Source organism: Silurus meridionalis, chromosome 14 (genome assembly GCF_014805685.1).
Source record: "Silurus meridionalis isolate SWU-2019-XX chromosome 14, ASM1480568v1, whole genome shotgun sequence".
Taxonomy (NCBI): domain Eukaryota; kingdom Metazoa; phylum Chordata; class Actinopteri; order Siluriformes; family Siluridae; genus Silurus; species Silurus meridionalis.
In genome coordinates, this window is record NC_060897.1 from 14,412,359 (window position 1) to 14,439,467 (window position 27,109).

Sequence of the window (27,109 nt, forward strand, 5' to 3'; positions counted from 1 at the left end):
GTTATCTAAATAATTCTCTCTGCAATTGCCAATGTAATTTGTCAAGTTGGATCTGGAGTTGATTTTTCTCTGAAACAGAGATGAAATTGACATGTTTAAAGGATTATTACGTTATTTTAAAATGTGTTTTGCATTAATTCAATTCCTAAGATCCTGCTGGTTGTATGGCCAAAATATTTGTGGTTTTCACACTAACAAAACTCATTATGTCATGTTGTCAAATTCTTTTCCTAAAAGGATCACTATGTGCACTACTCAGCCCTGTTGAATATCATGGCAGCTAGGTTATAGATCAGCTGCTCCATGAGTGAGATTAGAAGCAGAATCACACACACATTTTCTAATACCAGCACTGTGACTCTCACATGATGCAGGAATGTTCAAGAGCTCAGCTATGGGCTTTTACATTGCTGCGCTCTCACAAGTATACTTTTATCTCTGAGTTTTTTCACTCAACTTTAGTACTGACTGGCATGTAATTGAGCACAGAGGAATCCATACCAACATTTAAAGATGAGCTCCTTTTGGCTTTCGAGGAGAATTCCTTTTTTGCAGAGGTCAAAAAAACAAGATGACGTGACTAGACCACTCATATCAAAGGTAATGTTTAGTACTTAAATTCTACCTCGGTTAGGTTTACCTAGTAAGCTAGTAATGAAACCAAATGTGATAAAAAATGTATCATTTTTAAATTATTACAATTTTATTTAGTAAATTAAGCAGATAATTTTGAACCAAACAGTGCATGAAGGTTAATCTTAACTGATTTTTGTCATGTGTCTCTGAACAATAAAATGAAGCACACAGTAGGAGTCTGTGATTTAGTAAGTAAGATTTAGTAAGAAGTAACATTTCATTTATTATTACTAATTTATAAATTTTACAACCACTACATCTCCTAGGTAACCACTAGGAATGGGATTCAGTACCTGGGCACAGATATCAGCACAGAGAGCCAAGCCAGTTCAAGCTCATCGAGCCATAATGAGCAAAACAAACTGTCATTCTGGACCTTTCCCAGTTCACAGAACTACAGTTCCTTTGACCTGACCAACGTCCTGCTGAAATATGTGCTCTTTACTAGCAATCTACTGTTTTCTGCACTGGGCCTGGCCACCTTAGGACTTGGCTTCTGGGGGCTTGTGAACAAGGAGTCCTTTGCTCAGGAGAAGCTGGATGGCCTTGGCACTGATCCTATGCTGCTTTTCGTTTTTTTGGGCTTGCTGCTCTCAATGCTTTGTCTGACAGGCTGTGTGGGAGCACTACGGGAGAACCAATGCCTGCTGCGTACTTTCTCTGCAATGCTACTAGCCCTTGTAGCTGCTCAGGTCCTGGTGGCCATTGTGGCCTACAGCCTGCAGGGCTGGATTATTGAGCTGCTACGTTCAGCCATGCTGACAGCCATGACACGCTACCAGGACGACCTGGACCTGAGGTTTATTACAGATGAGATCCAGACTGGGCTGCAATGTTGTGGGGTGGAGAACTATCGTGACTGGGAAGTCAACCAGTGAGTACATAATGTCTACAAATTACTAAAAAGAGGCATTATCTTGAGAACAGACTTTTACAGAAAGAAGAGTCGATGTTGTTTTATTCAAACAGGAGATATATAATTTTAAATAAAACATTTTAATTGTTTCACAATTTTATAATTCCCCTGTTTCTAACTTTTTCCCATAACAAAAATGAACAAATAGTGGCTCAGGAGGTCTCAGCAGTGCATTTTATTTTACATTTTCTAACCAATGATTTTTGTCTATAATAATGTTGATTATTAAAAGCTATATTTTCGAGATTTATAAAAAGAAAAACTTTAAGAGGGTACAAAAGAGGTGACTAGCAATGAATACTACAATATTACAACCCCTTTTCCAAAAAAAAGTTGGGAGACAGTGTAAAATGTAAATAAAAATGCAATGCATGAATTTGCAAATATCATAAATCCATATTCTATTCACACTAAAACAAAAGAAAATCATATCAAATGTTTAAACTGAGAATATATACCATTTTAATAAAAAAAAAGAACTTATTTTTTTTATTTATTGGCTGCAACATGTCTCAAATAATTTTGAACATATCCATGTTTTCCACTGTGAAGCATTATGTCTTCTGTTTGTATACATCTGCAAACTGAGGAGACCAGTTGCTGAAGTATTAGGAAAGAAATGTTGTCCCATATGTGTCTGATACAGGATTCAATCTGCACAACATTTCTGGGTGTCCTTTGTGGTATTTTTTTTAACTTTTTAATTAATTTTTTTAAAATAGTGAAAGGTCTAGACTGCAGGGAGGCCAGTTCAGCCCTTGGACTCTTCTACTACAAAGTCATGCTAATGGATAGATGGAGTTTGTAGTTAGCATTGTCTTTCTCAAATATGCAAGGCCTTCCCTAAAAAGATGATTTCTGGATGGAAGCATTTGTTGCTCTAAAACCTGTATATGTTGTCTATTTCACAGGCACTGATCCACTCCCATACCATAATAGATGCTATAGAATAGAAGCTCTGTCCTACTTTTAAGAGGATCTCTAAGATACACTTTTTATACCGAATCATCTTACTGTCCTTTATCAATAGCCTAATTATGTGTGAAATGTTACTACAACTGTTACTTTTGTTGTCCTTTCCCAACTTTTTTGAGATGTATTGCAGTCACAAAGTTCAAAATCATCTTATTTCTTCCTTACAATCGTACATTTCCTCAGTTTAAACATTGGATATGTTTTCCATGTTCAATTGTGAATAAAATATGAGATTTGTGATTATAAGATTTGTGAATCATTGCAATATGTTTTTATTTACATTTTACACTGTGTCCCAACCTTTTTGGAATCGGGGTTGTATCATGATCATCATAACCCTGGATATTATGATTGCTTCATTATACATCTACATACATTATACTTATACGTACACTAGCCGATGTTTAAATAATTAGAATCAGCCATGTGATCTAAAAGCCACACAAGTCATTATCCTTTCTTTTACAGGTACTTTAATTGCTCATCTCCAGGCGTGCAGGCCTGCGGTGTGCCTCCATCATGCTGTGTGGATCCGCTGGAGAACGGTACAGTGTGGAACTCACAGTGTGGCCTCAGGGCACAGCAGCTAGACGAGTTCTCGGCTCAGAGTGTGATTTTCTTGGGCGGCTGTGTCGACAGTATTTCACGCTGGATCAACTTGTACTCTGAGCTTATTGGCATAGTAACAGCAGCCCTACTCGGAGTCCAGATCCTCACACTGATTGCTGCTACACGCTTTCTGGATAGAATCCATTGGAACAAAACACAAGCATGGTGAAGAGAAACATACATTTGCTGTAACTCCTTTTTACCACGTATATATTATATATTCTATAGCAAACAATCATTATTTATTTTAATTCAATTCAACTTTATTTACATAGCAGTTTTAACAATGGAAATTGATCCAAATCAGCTTTAAAGAGATAAAGAGGTTATGAAATAGGAATGTATAAGTTTAGTGCCTATAGAATTGTTCCTTATAAGTTTAACCCTCATTTATCTCGAAGACATTGTGATAGCACATTGTTTTTTTTTTCTCAGCTTCATTTAATCAATGTTACAGAAAGAAAACTGACACAAAGGCCTCCACAAAAAGTACAAAATAATCTTTATTCAGTGCTCGAGTCATTTCAGTGCTGCTAATGATTGTGGGTCTTTCTTGTTCTCCAGTGCCAAAGCATCATAAGACCAGTAAACACACCACAACCACAGCACTCAACTGAGTGTAGACAAGACACAAATGGTGGCTTGGAGACATACAAATACATGTTTACTACATTAAACAATTTCTGCTTAATTAAGGTTAAAAAGTAAACAATTTCTACTGAGTAAGTCAAATGTCCACTGTTTACTGAGAGAGCTGAGATTTTTTTTGGTGTCTTGTTGAAAGAAAGTGCAGGGGGAAAAACTGTATAAATAAATGTTGCAAATATTCTGTATATTTATAACTTCTGTGTGTAATACTTACTCACATTTGACAGTAAAGTAGAACTGTGTGTAGTACACACATATTCTTTAAATACACTCACACTGTATGTGAACAATAGTTAGGAACTGACCAAGGGAACCCTTTACATAAATAAAACTGCAGGGGGAAAAAAAAGATGCTAAAATAAACCATAAATTCAGTAGAGTTTATGCTTAAAATCATAAAATCATTAAGCGATTCATTAAGTGTTCTATGAAAAATGAAAAGACTAATAAAACTGCACCTGACAGGGAAAAACTGTAAGATTTTTATTCTATATGGAAAATTGGTTTGATGGCTACCTAGCCTGGCTAATTTCATCATTATATACTATAACTATACAGTATATCTCCTGATATATAATTATTGAACAATTATAAACAAAACAAAACAGAACCTTTTTTTATTGTTAAATCCACTGCTTGCTTATAAAAAGAGGAACATAATTATTAAGTAGTACAGAAGATTATTTTTTTTAATTAGATGATGCCATACTGAGATAATTCATGCAGCTCCAGATGACTGAATGCTTCCCAGGGGCAGATCACAGTGATATCTGCAAAAAGAATCTGCATTAGCAGGTCTGTTATTCTCTTTACGTGCTTGCTGATTCAAGGAGTTACAATTTAATCTTTTACGTAATGCTTACCGGTTCCCAAGCCTTCCATTCCAGGGATTTCATCACCAAATCTGTAAATAAACATATACACACTCACACACATATGTCAAAACAATAAAATACATTTCCAGTGACTTTATCACTTTATGACTTTATCACATTAAAATGTATATTAAAGGTTCACTTTTCTTTTTTTTACTGAGACACTTAGTATTCTTTCTGTTTTTCCATTCAAACATTCAAACTAACAACAAATTAACAAAAAATAAATAAAAATGGGACAAGCTGAAAATGGCAAATTATTACGTTTTTCATGGTCTTTACAACAAATCATTGGTCATGAAATTTGCAAAAATTAAACAAGTGGATAAAGTACCTTTTTATAGCTTTTCTTTTTGACTTATTGAAGTTTTTTGGGTAAACATTTGTACAGCTGATGAGTAGCAAAATATTTGGTAAAACCGGGATGTTTTAAATTCTAAATAAACATAATATTAAATTATCATGATTTCACCTTTGTTTTTTTTCCCTACAACGGTTCACTTCAGCAAAAATAATAAGGCAGATAGTGGCAAAAGTTTATTTGTTGAATTCTTGTTAACGTTCTGACCATTGATTTGTTATTAAGATCATTAAAAGCTTAATATTTTGCCATTTGGGGCCTGGTTCATTGTTTTTCCCCTAGAGCATACTTTTTATATATAAAAAAAGACATTCAAGCAAATAAAGTAAAAAAGAACAAAAAAGAACAGCACATATCAGTAATAATTTCATACACATTCCATAAAAAAATACACATATTAGAAAAGAATAAAAATGTACCCAATAACGCCTCTCTTAGGTGGTTTGCTTTTGAACTGCCGGGTGGATCTTTGTTTGAAGCGTGGGGGGCCCTTGTGTGGAGATCCAGGTCCTGTGGCTCGGGTTGCCATCTTGCTGCCAGCCTTGTGTTCAGACTTGGACACGTTCAAATTCATGACTTTCGGGCTCTGTTTGTAGGCTTGTGGGTGAAAATGATAGATATAAAGTGGACTGCGTGCATCCAAAGATGTGAATGGATTAGTGTAAGGCGATAAGGCCAAGATCGGATTGTGAATGACTTATACATAGAACGTGGAGGAATATTATCTCTTTGAGGCGCATGGTGTTAGGAAAAGTGTTAAATTAATTTTATATTTGTTAGGAATTTAAAGCAAATGCAAATGTCTTTGAAGACTTTCTGACAGAAAAATGTGAATTATTTATTAGAATAAATCATCTGTTTCGAAACTAGATCATTTAAAGCCATATCAACCTTTTTTCCAACATCCTCTATTGACTATCTCTCTACTAAGTTCATTTTAGTGCCTGGTGAATTTTTATTCGATTCAAATATTAGTCTCTAAGTCTTGCCTATGGCCAAGGTATTTTAACCATCTTATTGATTTATTAAAAGCACATGCTGCTGCCTTTTTAAACTCCAATTCTGCATGGAAAGTTGACTTCATAATACCATTTCCTTCTTGAATTTTCCAAGCGAGACAGTATATTCTGTGGGACCACAAGGTCAGTCTCCTTCCTTATTATCTTTCTTAGATCTGGTGACTCATTGGGCAAATTTCACAGTGATGGCGAGGTTACTGTAACCTCCTCCTTCATTGTCCCTGTAAGCCAGGGAGTGTAACCCTGTAAAGCTTTAGTCTCTAGACAAGTGGGTATTTAATTAATCTCATTAGAAGAAGGACCATGCACAAAATGCTGAACAGAGCACAAATGCTTTAGATTATCAGCCAGTTTAAACAAGAGGCCTGTTTTCAGTCTCTGGCTCAATCCTCATTTGGCAAAATCAAATTGTAATACAGATGAAAAAAAGAGATTCCACCAAAAATTCCCTTTACTAAGTTTATAGTTCCTTTAGACATTCTATATGTTTCCAGGGATTGGTGAAATGATTGGTGTACACTCATAACTAGGAGTCGTTTTAAGTACACCTGTGGCAGTAAAAAGGACACCACATTAAGAGCCCTTTTGCCCTAAATACCGCATTGTTCAGAAAAGAGACATATATTTCCTTCCAAGCATGAACAAACTTTGCTCAGAAAGGTTTAAGTGAACCCCAAGACAACAACAATGAACCTGTTGAAGGAGGAACAACCAATCTACCTGGTCAGCTGAACTAGAATTAGACAGTTTGGAATATGGGTATTCAAGAAAAGGCATTTAAACAAAGATATACCATTACAACACTCAAATAACATCAGACAGCGGATTATCTAGAATCACTGAACCCTAAGACAATTCAGGATCCTTCAGTAAGGCATTGATCCTTAGAATACCTATAAAATGAATGAAAGACAACAACGTGAAAATATTGGAGTTGCTATCATAAAATACTGACCCGAATTATATAACCCCAGTTCAGAAAAAGTTGGGACACTGTAAAATGTAGAGAAAAAAAAACAATATGCATTTATTTTTTAATATCATAACCCACATTTTATTCACAATATAACATACAAAGCATATCAAATGTTTAAACTGAGGAAAAAATGTGGTAATTTTCAGTTTGATGGCTGCAAAACTTCTCAAAAAGGTTGGATGGGGGCAACAAAAGATTGGAAAAAGTGTTATTAAAATTAAACAGTTGCAGAAAAAATTTGCAAATAATTAGGATTTGGCAACAGGTCAATAAGATGATTGGGTATAAATGGTGTATCTTAGAGGGGCAATGGGCAGAGCTTCACGAATCTGTCTATAAACTGTGGAACAATTTCAGAATAATGTTTCTCAAAATAAAATTGCAAAATAGTTAAATATCTCATCATTTACAATAAATGATATCATTAAGTTTTAAAGAAGTTTTAAAGAAACCGGAATCAGGAAATCAAGATCGGATGCCGATGATCTTTGGACCCTCAGGCAGCACTGCATTTAAAACACTCAAGATTCTGTAATGGAAATCGCTGCATGGGATCATTAAACCCTTAAAGAAATTATTGTCCATGAACATAGTTTGCTATGTCACCTACAAATGCAGGTTATATCTCTATAATGCAAATAAGATGGCATGTGTGAACATAATCCAGAAACGCTGCATCCTCTCTGGACTTAATGGCATAGTTTGTGTTTTGACATGCACTGTTAACTTCTTCTTCTTTCTGCTGCTCACATTAGGGGTCGCCACAGCGGATCATCCGTCTCCATACTACTCTGTCCTCTACATCTGCCTCTTTCAAATAAACTACCTGCATGTCTTCCCTCACCACATCCATAAACCTCTCTCACTTTCTCCCAAAAACGTCCTACATGCGCTGTCCCTCTAATAAACTTATTTCTAATCCTGTCCATCCTCGTCACTCCCAATAAAAATCTCAGCATCTTCAGCTCTGCTACCTCCAGCTCTACCTCCTGTCTTTTACTCAATGCCACTGTCTCTAAACCATACAACATCACAGGTATCACCACAGTCCTATAAACTTTCCCTTTCACTCTTGCAGATACCCTTCTATCACAAATCACTCCTGCCACTCTTCTCCACCCACTCCACCCTGCCTGCACTCTTTTCTCTAACAAACTCTCCATCAGTCTGCACTGTTGACCCCCAGTACCTAAACACATCCACTTTCACCACCTCTTATCCCTGCAATGACATGCACTGTTAACTGTGAGACATTATATATACAGGTGTGGGACTTTCCAATCATATCCAATCAACTGAATTTAACACTGATGGACTCCAATCAAGTTATAGAAACATCTTAAGGATGATCAGTGGAAACAGGATGCACCTGAGCTAAATTTTCTGTGATTTTTTCATTTTAACTTTTTCATGTTGTCATTATGGGGTACATCCTTCCCAGCTCGGTCCCTCTGCCTGGCCAATCGGTACAAATCCTGTTCTCCTTCCTTAGTGTCCAACTCCTCATACAGCTCCTCGTATGCCTTTTCCTTGGCTTTTGCCACATTCCTCTTTACCTGCTGCCGCATCTCCTCGTACTCCTGCCTACTTTTCACATAACTCTGTCGATCCCAATTCTGTTTCTCCTTATGCTTTCCTGCATTTTCTCATTCCACCACCACATCTCTTTGTCTTCCTTTCTATTTCCAGATTTACACCAAGTACCTTTCTATCTGTCTCCCTTATTACTTCTCCAGTAGTTGTTTAATCATCCAGCCTCTCTTCACCACCACTGAGCTAATGTCTTCCCTGAATCTCACACTACAGCCTTCCTCCTTCAGTTTCCACCATCTTATTCTTCTTTCAGTCCTCGCTCTCCTCCTCTTCTTCTTCACCACCAAAACGATCCTGCAGATCACCATCCAATGCTGTTACACTGTCCCCGGCCAACAGTTTCCAATCTCCTTCAGGTTGCATCTCCTACATAAAATATACACACCTTCCTCCACTCTTATATGTCACCCTTTGCTCCTCCGTGTTCTTAAAATAAGTATTTAAATGTTAAGTTGTACTTCTTAATTAACACAACGAACAACTCTGTGAATGGAAGAAAAATTAAATTGCAGCTTCTTTGCCACTAGAGGGCACACTAGTTCATCTAATGAAAATAAGTAATTAAAACAACGAATTTAGAATTAAAATCAGTGATGTGAGAAAGAACTGCCTTAGACATATATATATATATATATATATATATATATATATATATATATATATATATATATATATATACATATATATATATATATATATATATATATATATATATATATATATATAATGCACTTTCTCACATTGCTGACAACTCATATCAATCTGTACTCATTTTATTTTATATATATATATAATGTAACAAAAAATTTTGCCATAATGTTTAGTAAACCAGCTTGCAGTATAGTGCAGAGAAAACTACGCATCCTTCAATGTCAATAAGACCAGCAGTGCCTCTACTTCCTGTGGGGGTAAAGAGAGCTAATGTCCCTAATTGCTTACCACATTCAGCAGGGGTACAACAGAAAGCATTTTGACCAGCTGTCTCACTGGTTTGGAAGCTGTGCAGTTTTAGACACAAAACCATACATTAAATAGTGATATCAAAAAAGGTTACTGGGTTCACGCTACCATCACTGCTTTTTATAATCACCTCCAGTGCATCTGTAAGACCACCAGCATTGTTGAAGACTTCTTCCACTGCAGTAATAGACTCTTTACCCACCTGGCATCTAGAAGCAGATACTGGAGCATCCATGCTACTGTCACCAGAGTCCTAAATAGCCTCTTTAGGATAATCTGTGTTTTACTTAAAACCAACTGCTAAGGGTGGCCCAACCAGTTATTAGGTTTAGGGGGCAAACACTTTTTTATACAGGACCATGTAGTTTTGGATTTAGTTTTCCCTCAATAGTTAAAACCTTAATTTAAAAACTGCATGTTGTGTTTACTTGTGTTATCTTTTAGTAATATTTAAATTAGTTTGATGATCTGAAACAACAAAGTGTGACAAACATGCAAAGAAATAAGAATTCAAGAAGGGGGCAAACACTTTTTTTTATCTATCTATCTATCTATCTATCTATCTATCTATCTATCTATCTATCTATCTATCTCTCTCTCTCTCTCTCTCTCTCTCTCTCTCTCTCTCTCTCTCTCTCTCTCTCTCTCTCTATATATATATATATATATATATATATATATATATATATATATATATATATATATATATATATATAGGTCCTTTGAGCCAGCTAGTGTGCTTACCACAGAGACAGGATGTCAGAGCAACCTTCCTGTGAGAGTCTGCATTCACGATGTAGAACCCAGCCCCAACCTATCTCAAAGACTATGCAGTAAAGTCAAGAAGCTTTTATTGGCATTTCTACCATACAAAAGTGGTTCACAATACACAGTAAAAAGAGACAACGTTCCTCCAGAACCCTGGTGCTACATTAAACAACATAGAGCTACACCACACAACATAAAGTTACATAAAGTGCATCAAGTACAACTGAGTGCAAACAAAAATCTGTACAGACAGACAACACAAGACAGTGTAGGACAGATACACATAACCCAAGATAGCGCTGACCAGAAAAACCTACTGTATACTCTGAATATACAGTACTGTGCAAAGAGGACTTTAAAAGACTATGAACAATGAGTATATGTAAACAGACACAATGCAGTGCAAAAACAGCAGTAGCAGCAGTTGGGAGGTGCATAGAACAGCATGTAAACAGTATAATATGGTTAAGTATAAATAATAAATAAATGGTGGTGAAATGGATTGAGATGCGTAATGAGTGTGTGTTCAGGTTGTACAGTTAAATAACACACAGTTGAGTTTTGATTTGAGATTCAGACTACCAACTTATCAGTTAGCTTTAATTAAGATAGCAGCAGTCATGGATGCTCCTGATGTTCAGCCTTTAGATGTAGCCAGTTTTGATAAGTTTGCCTTCCAAATTCAAGCTCTTGTGGGTCTCCTGAAGTCATTAGGTCCTGAGGGAGATGTGGAACTACAATGCGGCTCACATGTAGCCTGTCTACTCACCAAATTACCCTCGGATCTGTGTGCCTCATTCAGATGGCACATGCCTTATCAGAACTGTAAGAGCTTGAATCAGAGGAAAGAGCCAAAACATAGGCTGGTGCAACCAAGACCAGGCCCAGTAGCAAAGCCTAAACTCGCTTCTGTCCAACACGGGGATCTGAACAGATCAGAGTTCTGTGCCCATCCTGCAACAGTACAGAACATGACTTAAGCCAGTGTACCATTTTCCCGACATTTATTAAAGAGGAGATGATCAAATGGATCAAAGACAAACATTGTTGGAAATGTGGGCGATCACACGCAGTGGAAAACACCTTCAAATCCTTCATTAGGTTAATAGCCGATCTCAAACAGACAGTTCATGTCTAGTGATTTCTATGAACAAAACCCTGTACCTAGACAGGCCTGAAGGTTCCAAGCATGTTCTGTTGAAAGTGATCCCTGTTGTATTACAACACGTCAATCAAACCCTAAACACCTATGCAGTACTCGATGATGGATCTGAAAGGACCATGCTACTCCCAGCTGCAGAAATTTGGGCTTCAAAGACGGACAGAGGATTTAACATTGAGAACAATTCGACAAGATGTCAAGAAACTCAATGGGGCAGCAGTTCCTTTAGAGTATGCTTTATTTCACAGCCCCAACGGCGCTACCGGATCTTAAAAATGCCCTGCGTACAGTAGTAGGTGTACAAACAGTAACAGAAAAAGTTCTTCAAACAGTACTTATTACTTAGGGAATTCTCAATAGCAAACCTCTAGGTTATGTCCCCGCCAGTGTAAATGACTTAAACCCAATTACCCCAAATCTCCTGCTCATGGGGCGGCCAGACAGCTCTCTACTTAAACTGACATACTTTGCCGATGAGCTCATAGGTCGACCTAGATGGAGACAGAGCCACAGTGCACCGCTTTCGAAGGCCAGAACACTAAGCAGCAGTCGTCATTAGACATCGCGCAACCTATTGAAAAGCAGCTGGCAGATGACAGCAAGAATCACACTACACATAATTAAATCCCTAAACCCAGTAAAGTTTGAGTGCTCTGAATCTTGTACCATGTTTTTACTAAATAGATGGAAGGTGGGTAAAGAGTCTATTACTGCAGTGGAAGAAGTCTTCAACAATGCTGGTGGCCGTTATGGATGCACTGAAGATTATAATAGAATGCAGTGAGGGTAGCGTGACCACAGTGACCTTTTTTTTTATGTTAACACTATTCAATGTATGGATTTGTGTCTAAAACTGCACAGCTCCCAAACCAGTGAGACAACTGGTCAAATGCTTTCTCTTGTACCCCTGATGTGGTAAGCATGCAAGAATGGACATTAGCTCTCTTTAACCCCACAGGAAGTAGAGGCATTGCTGGTCTTATTGACATGTATTTACTATGTGTACCTAATAAAATTTTTCCCATTTCACCATGTGGTGGATTTCCTAAAATGCCATATAAACATATGCACTGCTCAACAATAAACCAAATGTTATTGTTGAAGGCATTTGCTCAGAAACTGAAAGTAAATTTTTTTTAATAGGAATACAAGTTTATACAAGTATTATAGACTTGCCAACTTCCCCAACTTCCAAAATGAAGAATGTACTTTGATCTCAGCCCTTTATCTGAACATGCTAGACAACAATAAACCCGCCTTCTTCTGCATGTTTTCTGCTAAATGAAACTTACTGCAGCTCAGTGTGCACTGGTTAACCTTTAAGTAAAATATTTCTTGACATAGGTTTCATTACTCTTCTCTATTCATCCCGAGGTAAGCTGTATTCCCCTTTCTCAGGAATATACTCATATACAAATAGTTTTGTTTAGAATTGTATTATTTCTGTTGGAGGTTCAAGGTTCTTTGTCATGCTTAAGTGGTTGATTTTGTGGTTTGTTTTTACAGTTTGTCATAAAATGGTGTCATATAAAGTTTGCTTTCTCTGGACCCTACTGTCTCTCCATGTCTCAACCCATGGCTGGAATCTATTTGGTCAGTATTGTAAAAGCAGTATAACATTTTTAAGTGCATAAGTCTTTTTGTTGTAACAAATAGAACAAAAATCAAGGTTTTCTAAAAACATGTGTATGTGATACTTAATCAGAATCAGAATCAGAATCAAAATCAGAATCAGGTTTATTGGCCAAGTGTGTTGTTGGTTCTAGCTGTTAGTGACTCTCAAAGTACAGACATAAATACAAACTATACATTCAGCTTGGACTATAAGACAAAACAGACAAGACAAGACAAAAACAGACTATACAAGACAATACAGACAATGTGAGACAGTATAGACAGTGTGAATATTAAATAGGGATGCAGGTTATATGACAGATCAGTAATGTACATATAGTGTGAGTGCATGGTAGTGCAAATGACAGTGTTGTGCGACAGTAAAGTGTGAGTGCATAGTAGTAGAAAATGACAGTATTTTGACAGTAATTTGACAATGTTATTTTTCAGACATTCAGACAAAAGAATCACCCCAAGAAGGTGGATTGCGGTTGGTGGGGGGTGACCTGCGTAGTAATGGTCGTGTAGAGGTGTACCACAATGGCCAATGGGGGACAGTCTGTGATGATGATTGGGACCTGACTGAGGCCCAAGTTGTTTGCCAGCAGCTTGGTTTCCCTGGTGCCATCTCAGCCATAGCAGGAGGAAAATATGGAGAAGGCAAGTTATAAAAATTTATAGATTATAGAAATGTAAGGTAATTACATTTACCTCAACCCTGGTGATGATAAATATGAATTATGAATATATTGAATAATTGTAATGGAAATGCATTTTAGGTTCTGGTCCTATTTGGCTTGATGATATGAAATGCAAGGTCCAAAGCTTTTGTCCAGCTGTCAATTTAAAGGCTGGGGTGTTACAGACTGTTCTCACAAAGAGGATGCAGGGGTGGTTTGTGAAAGTGGTAAGCCATCTCATAGTTAAATGTATCATATTTTTTCAGCATTCTGAGATTTTTTCTGTTACAAAAAATGTAATGCATTTTTTATTTTTATTTTTGCTCATTTAATGTTAGGGCTGCTTTGATTTGTTTTGAGTTGTTTCGAATAATTACAGCTAAAGATATGGACAACGGCCATAAGTTCCAATTGGACCACAGCCTGGGCCTTTCTGAAGAGCTTGGGAGACTTTTTGATAGCAGGGACAACTGTGATCTCAGCGTTCAAGTTCGTGACCCCAGTGAAGCCCCAGCTGTACGGGAGACAATTTGTGCCCATAGGCTTATTTTCTATCTCTACCCTCAATTTAATATTTCTAAAAGCTCCAACGAACTTACACTTGAAATTAGCCAAACCTGCCATCCTCATATCTCCAGTTTCTTGAGGTAAGTTCTACTGATTAAATGAACCCATCCAGTAAGATTCTTGATTTGAGGTCTAATAACTTGCAATCACTTGCAGGTATCTGTACACACGCAAGGTTGACGTCACCATCTCTTCAGCCCAGTGTCTACACCAGCTTTCCTTTATCTATGAGCTGCAGCAACTACTGGAGGAGATAGGCAAAATCTTTACCTTGCTTCTTCCTCAAGACAGTACTTTCCATACCCATGTGTCCCTGTATGAGTATGGTGTCCGTACAAATGACATGCTGCTTCAAGAAAATGTTCTCCAGTACCTCTCCTGGAACTTTCAATTTTTTGTTGACTCTCCAGCATGGAAAACTGTCCCCATGCATCTGTTGAAGGAGCTTATGTCTCGTTCAGACTTAGTAGTGGAGGATGAGTTTTCTGTGCTTCAGGAACTACAAGAGGTCCTAGCAGAGAAAGGAGAGGCAGTGAGTTTAGAAGACAAGGTCAGTCTACTGAGTCGAATTCGCTTCCCTATGATTCCTGTCGAAAAACTTTATGATATTCAGTTTAACTCAGGCATGTACAAAAGCAATGAAGAATTTTACCGCAGTGCTTTGCTGAAGGGATTTCAATTCAATACACTGAATTTCTCGAAGATCAAAGAGCATTTTCATTATTTTGAAGACTATCTGCCCAGGATCTACACTGCTGAGCCATGGAGCATTGTAGTCAATGCCACTTTTGATAGTGGTTCTCGTCTAAACAGACAATACAATATGCGTTATAACTATTATAGTCAAAGCTATAATTCTCGCTCATTTACCACCCCTGTCCATAACAGTGTGATTTACCAGGGCAAAACAATCAGTTGGCAAGCGCAGATTCTTCAAAACAGTTGGGAATGCTCTAACCAAGGTTTTGTATGTGACTCTTTGCCACTTGCCAGACTCTATATCACATACAGCCTGAATACATATGCAAGCACTATTCGCTTCAACAACAAGCTGATTCTCTCATGCAAGGATGAAAATATTGTGTTTCATGTCCAAGATTTCAAAAATGACAAAGCGCAAATTCCAACCAACACCAGTATTGGTCTGGCCCATCCCTGCCCTGATGAGTATCGCTATACTTTTGTTGTGATTCCTGAGTATTTCTGATCACATTTTCCTGCACACTAATGAGTCGATGCTTGCATTTCTTTTTTTTTATAATCTTCTTTCAAATGACTGACATTGATTTCTTTCAGTATTTCTGTAAACATTTCTCCGCTGTGAAATAATAAACATGATCAAATTCATCAAATGATCAAATTCAGATTGATGAATTATGCAAACATTGTGTGTCTGTTGACAAGTGTTTTCCATTATTGTGTTCTCACAGACCAGCTTTGCTGCATGAGCCACCTTTTCAGTTTACAATGAAATTAAGTATGTCAGTAAAGTACTGAAAATAAATAAATGAGTTAATACATACATGGGGAAAAAAAAAAAAAAATATATATATATATATATATATATATATATATATATATATATATATATATATATATATATAATAAATAAATAAAAAATTACACTGTACAAAGAAAGAGTACAAAAATAAATTAATTAACACATGAATAAATAAAAGGTTTATTTGTACAGAAATGTATTGTACATAGAATTATTAACATATAAAACCAGACCTTATGTTGAAAGGAAAAAAAATGAAGAGACAGAGCCACAGTGCACCGCTTTCGAAAGCCAGAACACTGAGCAGAAGTCGTCATTAGACATTGTGCAACCTATTGAAAAGCAGCTGGTAGATGACAGCAAGAATCACACTACACATAATTAAATCCCTAAACCCAGTAAAGTTTGAGTGCTCTGAATCTTGTACCGTGTTTTTACTGACTAGATGGCAGGTGGGAAAAGAGTCTATTACTGCAGTGGAAAAAGTCTTCAATAATGCTAATAATAGAATGCAGTGATGGTAGCGTGACCACAGTGACCTTTTTTTGATGTTAACACTATTCAATGTATGGTTTTGTGTCTAAAACTGCACAGCTCCCAAACCAGTGAGACAACTGGTCAAATGCTTTCTCTTGTACCCCTGATGTGGTAAGCATGCAAGAATGGACATTAGCTCTCTTTAACCCCACAGGAAGTAGAGGCACTGCTGGTCTTATTGACATGTATTTACTATGTGTACCTAATAAAATTTTTCCCATTTCACCATGTGGTGGATTTCCTAAAATGCCATATAAACATATGCACTGCTCAACAATAAACCAAATGTTATTGTTGAAGGCATTTGCTTAGAAACTGAAAGTACATTTTTTTTAATAGGAATACAAGTTCATACAAGTATTATAGACTTGCCAACGTCCTCAACTTCCAAAATGAAGAATGTAATTTGATCTCAGCCCTTTATCTGAACATGCTAGACAACAATAAACCCGCCTTCTTCTGCAGGTTTTCTGCTGAATGAAACTTACTGCAGCTCAGTGTGCACTGGTTAACCTTTAAGTAAAATATTTCTTGACATAGGTTTCATTACTCTTCTCTATTCATCCCGAGGTAAGCTGTATTCCCCTTTCTCAGGAATATACTCATATACAAATTGTTTTGTTAAGAATTGTATTATTTCTGTTGGATTTTTTAAGGTTCTTTGTCATGCTTAAGTGGTTGGTTTTGTGGTTTGTTTTTACAGTTTGTCATAAAATGGTGTCATATAAAGTTTGCTTTCTCTGGACCCTACTGTCTCTCCATGTCTCAACCCATGGCTGGAATCTATTTGGTCAGTATTGTAAAAGCAGTATAACATTTTTTAGTGCATAAGTCTTTTTGTTGTAACAAATAGAACAAAAATCAAGGTTTTCTAAAAACATGTGTATGTGATACTTAATCAGAATCAGAATCAGAATCAAAATCAGGTTTATTGGCCAAGTGTGTTGTTGGTTCTAGCTGTTAGTGACTCTCAAAGTACAGACATAAATACAAACTATACATTCAGCTTGGACTATAAGACAAAACAGACAAGACAAGACAAAAACAGACTATACAAGACAATACAGACAATGTGAGACAGTATAGACAGTGTGAATATTAAATAGGGATGCAGGTTATATGACAGATCAGTAATGTACATATAGTGTGAGTGCATGGTAGTGCAAATGACAGTGTTGTGCGACAGTAAAGTGTGAGTGCATAGTAGTAGAAAATGACAGTATTTTGACAGTAATTTGACAATGTTATTTTTCAGACATTCAGACAAAAGAATCACCCCAAGAAGGTGGATTGCGGTTGGTGGGGGGTGACCTGCGTAGTAATGGTCGTGTAGAGGTGTACCACAATGGCCAATGGGGGACAGTCTGTGATGATGATTGGGACCTGACTGAGGCCCAAGTTGTTTGCCAGCAGCTTGGTTTCCCTGGTGCCATCTCAGCCATAGCAGGAGGAAAATATGGAGAAGGCAAGTTATAAAAATTTATAGATTATAGAAATGTAAGGTAATTACATTTACCTCAACCCTGGTGATGATAAATATGAATTATGAATATATTGAATAATTGTAATGGAAATGCATTTTAGGTTCTGGTCCTATTTGGCTTGATGATATGAAATGCAAGGGGTCCGAAAGCTTTTTGTCCAGCTGTCAATTTAAAGGCTGGGGTGTTACAGACTGTTCTCACAAAGAGGATGCAGGGGTGGTTTGTGAAAGTGGTAAGCCATCTCATAGTTAAATGTATCATATTTTTTCAGCATTCTGAGATTTTTTCTGTTACAAAAAATGTAATGCATTTTTTATTTTTATTTTTGCTCATTTAATGTTAGGGCTGCTTTGATTTGTTTTGAGTTGTTTCGAATAATTACAGCTAAAGATATGGACAACGGCCATAAGTTCCAATTGGACCACAGCCTGGGCCTTTCTGAAGAGCTTGGGAGACTTTTTGATAGCAGGGACAACTGTGATCTCAGCGTTCAAGTTCGTGACCCCAGTGAAGCCCCAGCTGTACGGGAGACAATTTGTGCCCATAGGCTTATTTTCTATCTCTACCCTCAATTTAATATTTCTAAAAGCTCCAACGAACTTACACTTGAAATTAGCCAAACCTGCCATCCTCATATCTCCAGTTTCTTGAGGTAAGTTCTATTGATTATATGAACCCATCCAGTAAGATTCTTGATTTTAGGTCTCATAACTTGCAATCACTTGCAGGTATCTGTACACACGCAAGGTTGACGTCACCATCTCTTCAGCCCAGTGTCTACACCAGCTTTCCTTTATCTATGAGCTGCAGCAACTACTAGAGGAGATAGGCAAAATCTTTACCTTGCTTCTTCCTCAAGACAGTACTTTCCATACCCATGTGTCCCTGTTTGAGTATGGTCTCCATACAAACGATATACTGCTTCTAGAAAATGTTCTCCAGTACCTCTCCTGGAACTTTCAATTTTTTGTTGACTCTCCAGCATGGAAAACTGTCCCCATGCATCTGTTGAAGGAACTTATGTTTCGTTCAGACTTAGTAGTGGAGGATGAGTTTTCTGTGCTTCAAGCCATACAAGAGCTTCTAGCAGAGAAAGGAGAGGCAGTTAGTTTAGAAGACAAGGTCAGTCTACTGAGTCAAATTCGCTTCCCTATGATTCCTGTCGAAAAACTTTATGATATTCAGTTTAACTCAGGCATGTACAAAAGCAATGAAGAATTTTACCGCAGTGCTTTGCTGAAGGGATTTCAATTCAATACATTGAATTTCTCAAAGTTCAAAGAGCATTTTCATTATAATGAAGAATTTCTGCCCAGGATCTACATTGCTGAGCCATGGAGCATTGTAGTCAATGCCACTTTTGATAGTGGTTCTCGTCTAAACAGACAATACAATATGCGTTATAACTATTATAGTCAAAGCTATAATTCTCGCTCATTTACCACCCCTGTCCATAACAGTGTGATTTACCAGGGCAAAACAATCAGTTGGCAAGCGCAGATTCTTCAAAACAGTTGGGAATGCTCTAACCAAGGTTTTGTATGTGACTCTTTGCCACTTGCCAGACTCTATATCACATACAGCCTGAATACATATGCAAGCACTATTCGCTTCAACAACAAGCTGATTCTCTCATGCAAGGATGAAAATATTGTGTTTCATGTCCAAGATTTCAAAAATGACAAAGCGCAAATTCCAACCAACACCAGTATTGGTCTGGCCCATCCCTGCCCTGATGAGTATCGCTATACTTTTGTTGTGATTCCTGAGTATTTCTGATCACATTTTCCTGCACACTAATGAGTCGATGCTTGTATTTCTTTTTTTTATAATCTTCTTTCAAATGACTGACATTGATTTCTTTCAGTATTTCTGTAAACATTTCTCAGCTGTGAAATAATAAACATGATCAAATTGATGAATTATGCAAATATTGTGTGTCTGTTGGCCAGTGTTTTCCATTATTGTGTTCTCACAGACCAGTTCTGCTGATTATGAGCAAAGAGCCATCTTTAACTTTTACAATGAAATAAAGTATGTAAGTAAAGTACTGACAATATATAACAAACTAAATTAATACATAAAATAAAAAACACGGAACAAAAAGGAGAAAAAAAATTAATTCATCAATAAATGAAAAAATTAAAGGTTTATTTGTACAGACACTTATTGTACTTCGAATTATAAACATCTAAACATAGGCCTTATTTTGATAAGCGTTGTGTCTTTGTGAATCTTAAGCGTTAGGACCATGCAATTAAAAAGAATAAATCGGTGCAAGACCTAACAGGTTTAAGAGTCTACAATGTAGTCACAGCCACAACCACAGTCCCATTTTGTTGTTACATTAATTGCTCAGATAGCATTTTTTTTCTACAATACCTACTGTGTAATGGACCGGGAACTAGAAAGGTTTCATGTTGCATCTTAAGCGTTACTACGGTCTTGATTACTACTAGTAATCAAGACCGTAGTAATCAAGAAAATAATTTTTTTGGCAACCTCTGTCTCGTCTTGGTCTCAGCCCCATTGGGACTTGGTCTTGTTTTGGTCTCAGACTAAAAGTTCAGGGATTTCACTAGAATGCCAGTCTGTTTTTTTTTTTTAAACAATTGCAAACCTAATATGCAAACTAAGTATACAAACTTTCAATAAACAAGAATTTAATATAAAGTGTCTTACATTTCAGACACAATTGTAAAGTTCTGCAAAAAATTAAATTACAAACAAATACATACCAAAAATGTTGTTTATTTCTTCAATACAATGTAAAATCTTGTCTGTAGATCACTCTTTCAATGACATGGTCATGAAATTAATATTTCACATATAGTGTAATTACTACTATATTAATACTTATATTATTATTATCATCCTATTATTGCTTTATTTTATGTTGACAGATTATTAATATATGTTGGTATTTACAGATTTCCTGCATTATAATTGTTAAATGTTTGGTATTGTAACTTGCACAAAAATTGCAAAGTGTTAGATGGATGATAAAATGGAAAATAAGTATTTAATAAAGATGCTGATTTCAGTTTATTAGTGTTTGTGTTTGTTTGCTCATAATAACTGAAGAAATTTATTGCACATAAAATTCACCTTTGCAATGACAATTAATTATTATTTTATTATGTATTTAAAGGTTAATGATTATACAGAACGTTCAGATAAATTTGAAAGTGCTGGTCTCGTCTTGATCTTAGTCTTGACTTGGTCTCACATTGGCTTGGTGTTAATCTCTCAACCTCTCAAAGTCTTGATCTTGTCCTGGTCTGGACACACTCTGGTCTTAGACTTGACTTGGTTTTGATGTAGGTGGGCTTGACTACATGTGGGAATAATCTATGTACATATACAGTGAGGAAATTAAGTATTTGAACACCCTGCTATTTTGCAAGTTCTCCCACTTAGATGTCATGGCGGGGTCTGAAATTGTCATCGTAGGTGCATGTCCACTGTGAGAGACATAATCTAAAAAAAAAATCCAGAAATCACAATGTATGATTTTTAAACTATTTATTTGTATGATACAGCTGCAAATAAGCATTTGAACACCTGAGAAAGTCAATGTTAATATTTGGTACAGTAGCCTTTGTTTGCAATTACAGAGGTCAAACGTTTCCTGTAGTTTTTCACCAGGTTTACACACACTGCAGGAGGGATTTTGGCCCACTCCTCCACACAGATCTTCTCTAGATCAGTCACGACAAGTTTTACTGGCGGAGCTACTGCTGCTTTTATTTTTATATTTTGTGTATTTTGTATTGTTCTGCACTGTCTTGTGTTGTCTTTTGCACTGTCTTGTGTTGTCTTTTGCACTGTTTGCACCAGTTGCACACATGCACTTTATGTGGCGAGGATCTTAGTTCCTGGCCCTGTGTTCTTCTGTACTGTGACTGTTGTTTTTATGTTGTTTTATGTAGCACCTGGGTTCAGGAGAAACGTTGTCTCATTTCACTGTATACTGCATCAGCTATATATGGTTGAAATGACAATAAAAGCTTCTTGACTTGACTTGACTTGAAAAAGATTTCTGGCCTGTTGCTGAGAAACCTAGAGTTTGAGCTCACTAGCATCATGCTGTTCACGGAGTCATGGCTAACCAAGCTAACACCGGACACGACCGTGGCTCTGGATGGATTTGATTTACTGCGCGTGGACAGAACGATGGAGAGCGGTAAGAAAGGGAGGAGGACTGGCAGTGTTTGTGAATAATAGATGGTGTAAAACTGGTCACATCACTATTAAAGAGCAGATCTGCTGTAAGGACATTGAGCTGTTAGCCGCTAGCATGAGGCCGTACTATCTGCCGAGGGAATTCTCGCATGTTATTGCGATAGCTGCGTATATTCCCCCCTCTGCTGACGGTGAATCAGCATGCGATGTCCTGCATTCTGTTGTTAACAGACTGTTAACACAGAGTCCAAATGCCCTTCTAATTATCTCTGGAGATTTTAATCATGCCCCTCCATCCTCCACTCTGCCCACATTCACCCAGTATGTTTCATGCCACACCAGAGACAATAAAACACTGGACTTATTTTATGCAAACTCAAAGGAGGCCTATGCTTCATCACCTCTCCCCCCCTTGGGAAGATCGGATCACAACCTGGTTCATCTCCTACCTGTGTACAAACCCCTTGTATGCAGGCAACCAGCTACCTCCCGCACAGTGACGACATGGTCTGATGAGACCGATGAGGCTCTGAAAGACTGTTTTGAAACAACTATGTGGGAGGAATTGTGCAGTCCACATGGGGAGGATATTGACAGTCTAACAGACTGTATTACGGACTACATTAACTTCTGTGTGGAGAATACTGTACCCACCAGGACTGTACGGTGTTTTCCCAACAACAAACCGTGGATTAACCCTGATATAAAGACTCTCCTTAAAGAAAAGAAGAGGGTGTTTAAATCAGGAAACAAGGAAGAGCTGAAAACTGTCCAGAGAGAACTGAGGAAGAAGATCAGGGAAGGAAAAGCATGCTACAGGAGGAAGATGGAGGATCAGCTGCAGCAGAACAATGTCAGCGGTGTATGGAAGGGGCTCAAAACCATCACTGGTCACAAGGAGCCAAGCTCTCAGACTGAGGGTGACCAGAAGTGGGTGAATGATCTCAATCTATTCTTTAACAGATTTGATCAGCTACCCTCCCCTGCCCCCATCCAGTCCCCCCTGCTGCAATCCCCCCTCTCTGCTTCCACAGCAAGCAGCTCCAGCCCCACCTCTCTCTGCACTGCTATCAGCTCACAGACAATACACAATACACCTAACTCCCCCCCCTGCCGATTCCCTCCAGTCAACACTCCATCCAATACACACTGCCCCTTACAGAAGCCCAGGTGAGAATGGAGCTCAGGAAGATCAAAGCGAGGAAGGCTGCAGGCCCAGACGGCATCAGCTCCAGGCTACTTAAGACCTGTGCTGACCAGCTGTGCGGCATATTGCTGTACATGTTTGACCTGAGCCTGAAGCTGGGAAAGGTGCCACAGATATGGAAAACATCCTGCGTGGTGCCTGTCCCAAAGACGCCGCGCCCAAAAGACTTCGGAGACTATCGACCAGTAGCGCTGACCTCGCATCTGATGAAAACATTGGAGAGGCTAGTGCTCACTCATCTCCGACCTCTGGTGAGCCCATCAATGGATCCACTTCAGTTTGCCTACCAACCTGGCATTGGAGTGGAAGACGCAGTCATCTTCCTCCTAAATCGGGCTATTTCACACCTGGAAAAGGCTGGGAGCACTGTGAGAGTCATGTTTTTGACTTCTAGTGCTTTCAAAACCATCCAACCTGCGCTCCTGAGGGATAAGATGGTGTACATGGGAGTGGACCATCATCTGTCTGCCTGGACACTGGACTATCTCACAGACCGTCCACAGTATGTGAGGACTCGTGACTGTGAGTCTGACATGATTGTCTGCAATACCGGAGCCCCGCAGGGAACGGTTCTTGCCCCGTTTCTCTTCACCATCTACACTGCAGACTTCATGTTTAGCTCAGCAACCTGTCACCTACAGAAGTTCTCTGATGACTCTGCCATCGTCGGTCTGATCACGAATGATGATGACAGAGAGTACAGAGGACTTATAAAGAACTTTGTGGACTGGTGCCAACGGAGCTGCCTCCAGATAAATGCGGGGAAAACGAAAGAACTGGTGGTGGATTTCCGTAGGCACAAACAAATTCTATCAGCAGTGAACATTCAGGGTAGGGACATTGTGAGAGTGGACTCTTACAAATACCTGGGTGTTCACCTAAACAACAAACTGGACTGGACAAACAACACTGAGGCAATCTACAAGAAAGGGCAGAGCAGACTCTTTCTGCTGAGGAGACTAAGGTCTTTTGGAGTACAGGGAGAGCTACTGAAGACCTTTTTTGACTCTGTGGTGGCCTCAGCCATATTCTGTGGAGTGGTCTGCTGGGGCAGCAGCATATCTACTGCAGACAGGAAGAGACTAGACAAGCTGATCAGGAAGGCCAGCTCAGTCCTGGGGATTCCCCTGGACACTGTACAGGAGGTGGGAGAAAGGAGGATGGTAACAAAACTATCATCATTGCTGCAGAACGCCTCCCACCCCCTGTATGAAACCGTTACATCGCTGAGCAGCTCTTTTAGTGACAGACTGATACATCCCAAGTGTCTGAAGGAGCGATACAGAAGGTCTTTTCTCCCTGCTGCTATTAGACTTTACAACCAAAGCTGTTCCCAGTAAAACCAGTCACCACCATACAACACTGCTATTACTTTTTAAGATGTGCAATAACTTTATCTGTGTGTAAGATTATTAAACAAATCAGGTACAATATTATGTGCAATATTACCCGAAATTTACGTGCAATACTACCTTAAAACATGACTTAAAAAGCGTATTTTAGTTTTTTTCCTATTTGTATTATTACATTGTACTGTATATATACTGGTATTGTAGTATATGTATATTATTTTATAGATATTTGCATTTATTTTTATTTCTTTGTTGTTATTATTATTATTATTAATTTTTATTTCTGTTTTTTATTTTTTTTGTATATTCTTCTTTTTTTATATATATTTGCATTTATTTTTATTTCTTTGTCTTGCTGCTGTAACATAGAAATTTCCCCACTGTGGGACGAATAAAGGTTTATCTTATCTTATCTTATCTTATCTTATCTTATCTTATCTTATCTTATCTTATCTTATCTTATCTATTCTCTATTGGGTTTAGGTCTGGAGACTGGCTAGGCCATGCCAGAACCTTGATATGCTTCTTACAGAGCCACTCCTTGGGTATCCTGTCTGTGTGCTTTGGGTCATTGTCATGTTGGAAGACCCAGCCTCGACCCATCTTCAATGCTCTAACTGAGGGAAAGAGGTTGTTCCCCAAAATCTCGCAATACATGGCCCCGGTCATCCTCTCCTTAATACAGTGCAGTCGCCCTGTCCCATGTGCAGAAAAACACCCCCAAAGCATGATGCTACCACCCCCATGCTTCACAGTAGGGATGGTGTTCTTGGGATGGTACTCATCATTCTTCTTCCTCCAAACACATTTAGTGGAATTATGACCCAAAAGTTCTATTTTGGTCTCAGCTGACCACATGACTTTCTCCCATGACTCCTCTGGATCATCCAAATGGTCATTGGCAAACTTAAGACGTGCCTGGACATGTGCTGGTTTAAGCAGGGGAACCTTCCAAGCCATGCATGATTTTAAACCATGACGTCTTAGTGTATTACCAACAGTAACCTTGGAAACGGTGGTCCCAGCTCTTTTCAGGTCGTTGACCAGCTCCTCCCGTGTAGTTCTGGGCTGATTTCTCACCTTCCTTAGGATCATTAAGACCCCACGAGGTGAGATCTTGCATGGAGCCCCAGTCCGAGGGAGATTGACAGTCATGTTTAGCTTCTTCCATTTTCTAATGATTGCTCCAACAGTGGACCTTTTTTCACCAAGCTGCTTGGCAATTTCCCCGTAGCCGTTTCCAGCCTTGTGGAGGTGTACAATTTTGTCTCTAGTGTCTTTGGACAGCTCTTTGGTCTTAGCCATGTTAGTAGTTGGATTCTTACTAATTGTATGGGGTGGACAGGTGTCTTTATGCAGCTAACCACCTCAAACAGGTGCATCTAATTTAGGATAATAAATGTAGTGGAGGTGGACATTTTAAAGGCAGACTAACAGGTCTTTGAGGGTCAGAATTCTAGCTCATAGACAGGTGTTCAAATACTTATTTGCAGCTGTATCATACAAAAAATAGTTTAAAAGTCATATATTGTGATTTCTGGATTTGTTTTATTTTTTTATTATGTCTCTCTGTCAGGGTGCGAGCGAAACAGAAGGCGGAAGCCGGAGTACAGCTCACTTGGGTTTTAATGCAAGTGTGAGGGAGCGAGAGAGACACGAGCACACACCCACACAGACGCGCATAGGCGCACACACACACACACACACACACACATGCACAAGCACACGGCAGTCCTACGGTTGAGTGAGTCCGAGGTGCGCTAGCTGACCTGAGATAATAATAATAACTTTATTTTTATATAGCGCCTTTAAAGTAGCTTCTCAAGGCGCTTTACATACAGGAAAACAAGAATACAACACACACAAAGATAGAGCAAATAATAAACACATACTTATAATTACACACAAAATCAAAATGTTAAAAAAAGCAACCATAATAAAATGATTGTAAATGATAATGTTGATAATGTGATAATGTTTTTAAAAGGGATTTAAAAGTACTGAAGTTCTGTGCGTCTCTGATGTGAGGAGGGAGTGAATTCCAAAGTCTTGGTGCATACGAAGAAAAAGCCCTATCCCCTACTGAACGCAGCCGTGTCTGTGGAACTACCAATAGTCCTGCTTGTGAAGAGCGTAAGATACACTTGGGTGTGTATACAGTTAAAAGTGCAGACAGAAACTGGGGGGTGAGACCATGCAGTGCCTTGTATGTAAGCATTAAAACTTTGAAATCTACTCGGAACCTGACCGGAAGCCAATGCAAGGACTTGAGAATTGGTGTAATGTGCTCATTTTGCCTGGCTCCAGTCAGGATCCTAGCAGCTAAATTTTGTACACATTGCAGTTTATTAAGTGTAGTTTTAGGAACCCCAGCCAGAAGAGCATTGCAATAATCAATGCGGGAAAACACAAATGTATTAATAAGCCTTTCAGTCACAGAATGGGATAACATATGGCGAAGTCTAGCGATATTTCTGAGATGAA

At 38.2% G+C, this 27,109-nt stretch overlaps 4 protein-coding genes across 4 annotated transcripts; 3 read left to right on the forward strand and 1 right to left on the reverse strand.

The window, feature by feature from the left end:
• Positions 1-359: 359 nt before the first annotated feature.
• LOC124396417 (tetraspanin-10) lies at positions 360-4,123 on the forward strand. Its single transcript, XM_046865540.1, has 3 exons — positions 360-600; positions 903-1,510; positions 2,996-4,123. The coding sequence occupies exons 1-3, from the start codon at positions 514-516 to the stop codon at positions 3,303-3,305; spliced, it is 1,005 nt and encodes a 334-aa protein (XP_046721496.1). The 5' UTR covers positions 360-513; the 3' UTR covers positions 3,306-4,123.
• On the reverse strand, positions 3,622-5,675 carry LOC124396418 (retinal rod rhodopsin-sensitive cGMP 3',5'-cyclic phosphodiesterase subunit gamma-like). Its single transcript, XM_046865541.1, has 3 exons — positions 5,440-5,675; positions 4,648-4,688; positions 3,622-4,554 (listed from the first exon to the last, which is right to left on the reverse strand). Exons 1-3 carry the CDS (start codon positions 5,592-5,594, stop codon positions 4,478-4,480), a joined length of 273 nt encoding a protein of 90 aa, XP_046721497.1. The 5' UTR covers positions 5,595-5,675; the 3' UTR covers positions 3,622-4,477.
• A 7,052-nt stretch (positions 5,676-12,727) lies between these two features.
• On the forward strand, positions 12,728-15,927 carry LOC124397047 (galectin-3-binding protein A-like). The gene is given in 7 exon segments (XM_046866502.1): positions 12,728-12,872; positions 13,005-13,091; positions 13,563-13,772; positions 13,892-13,927; positions 13,930-14,019; positions 14,172-14,439; positions 14,516-15,927. Coding segments are annotated over 6 exon segments (1,731 nt in total). The 5' UTR covers positions 12,728-12,872; positions 13,005-13,015; the 3' UTR covers positions 15,567-15,927.
• A 100-nt stretch (positions 15,928-16,027) lies between these two features.
• LOC124397046 (galectin-3-binding protein A-like) lies at positions 16,028-19,799 on the forward strand. Its single transcript, XM_046866501.1, has 6 exons — positions 16,028-16,967; positions 17,101-17,187; positions 17,653-17,862; positions 17,982-18,113; positions 18,266-18,533; positions 18,610-19,799. Exons 2-6 carry the CDS (start codon positions 17,112-17,114, stop codon positions 19,658-19,660), a joined length of 1,737 nt encoding a protein of 578 aa, XP_046722457.1. The 5' UTR covers positions 16,028-16,967; positions 17,101-17,111; the 3' UTR covers positions 19,661-19,799.
• Positions 19,800-27,109: the final 7,310 nt, after the last annotated feature.

Coding starts and splice junctions, on each gene's coding strand:
- LOC124396418 (XM_046865541.1), bottom strand. CDS start 5,594: ATGAATTTGAACGTGTCCAAGTCTGAACACAAGGCTGGCAGCAAGATG. Junction 4,689..5,439: donor CCTAAGAGAGGCGTTATTGG/GTACATTTTTAT, acceptor GTTTATTTACAG/ATTTGGTGATGAAATCCCTG. Junction 4,555..4,647: donor AATGGAAGGCTTGGGAACCG/GTAAGCATTACG, acceptor TTCTTTTTGCAG/ATATCACTGTGATCTGCCCC.
- LOC124396417 (XM_046865540.1), top strand. CDS start 514: ATGAGCTCCTTTTGGCTTTCGAGGAGAATTCCTTTTTTGCAGAGGTCA. Junction 601..902: donor CTAGACCACTCATATCAAAG/GTAATGTTTAGT, acceptor TACATCTCCTAG/GTAACCACTAGGAATGGGAT. Junction 1,511..2,995: donor CGTGACTGGGAAGTCAACCA/GTGAGTACATAA, acceptor TTTCTTTTACAG/GTACTTTAATTGCTCATCTC.
- LOC124397046 (XM_046866501.1), top strand. CDS start 17,112: ATGGTGTCATATAAAGTTTGCTTTCTCTGGACCCTACTGTCTCTCCAT. Junction 17,188..17,652: donor CCATGGCTGGAATCTATTTG/GTCAGTATTGTA, acceptor GTTATTTTTCAG/ACATTCAGACAAAAGAATCA. Junction 18,114..18,265: donor AGGGGTGGTTTGTGAAAGTG/GTAAGCCATCTC, acceptor GAATAATTACAG/CTAAAGATATGGACAACGGC.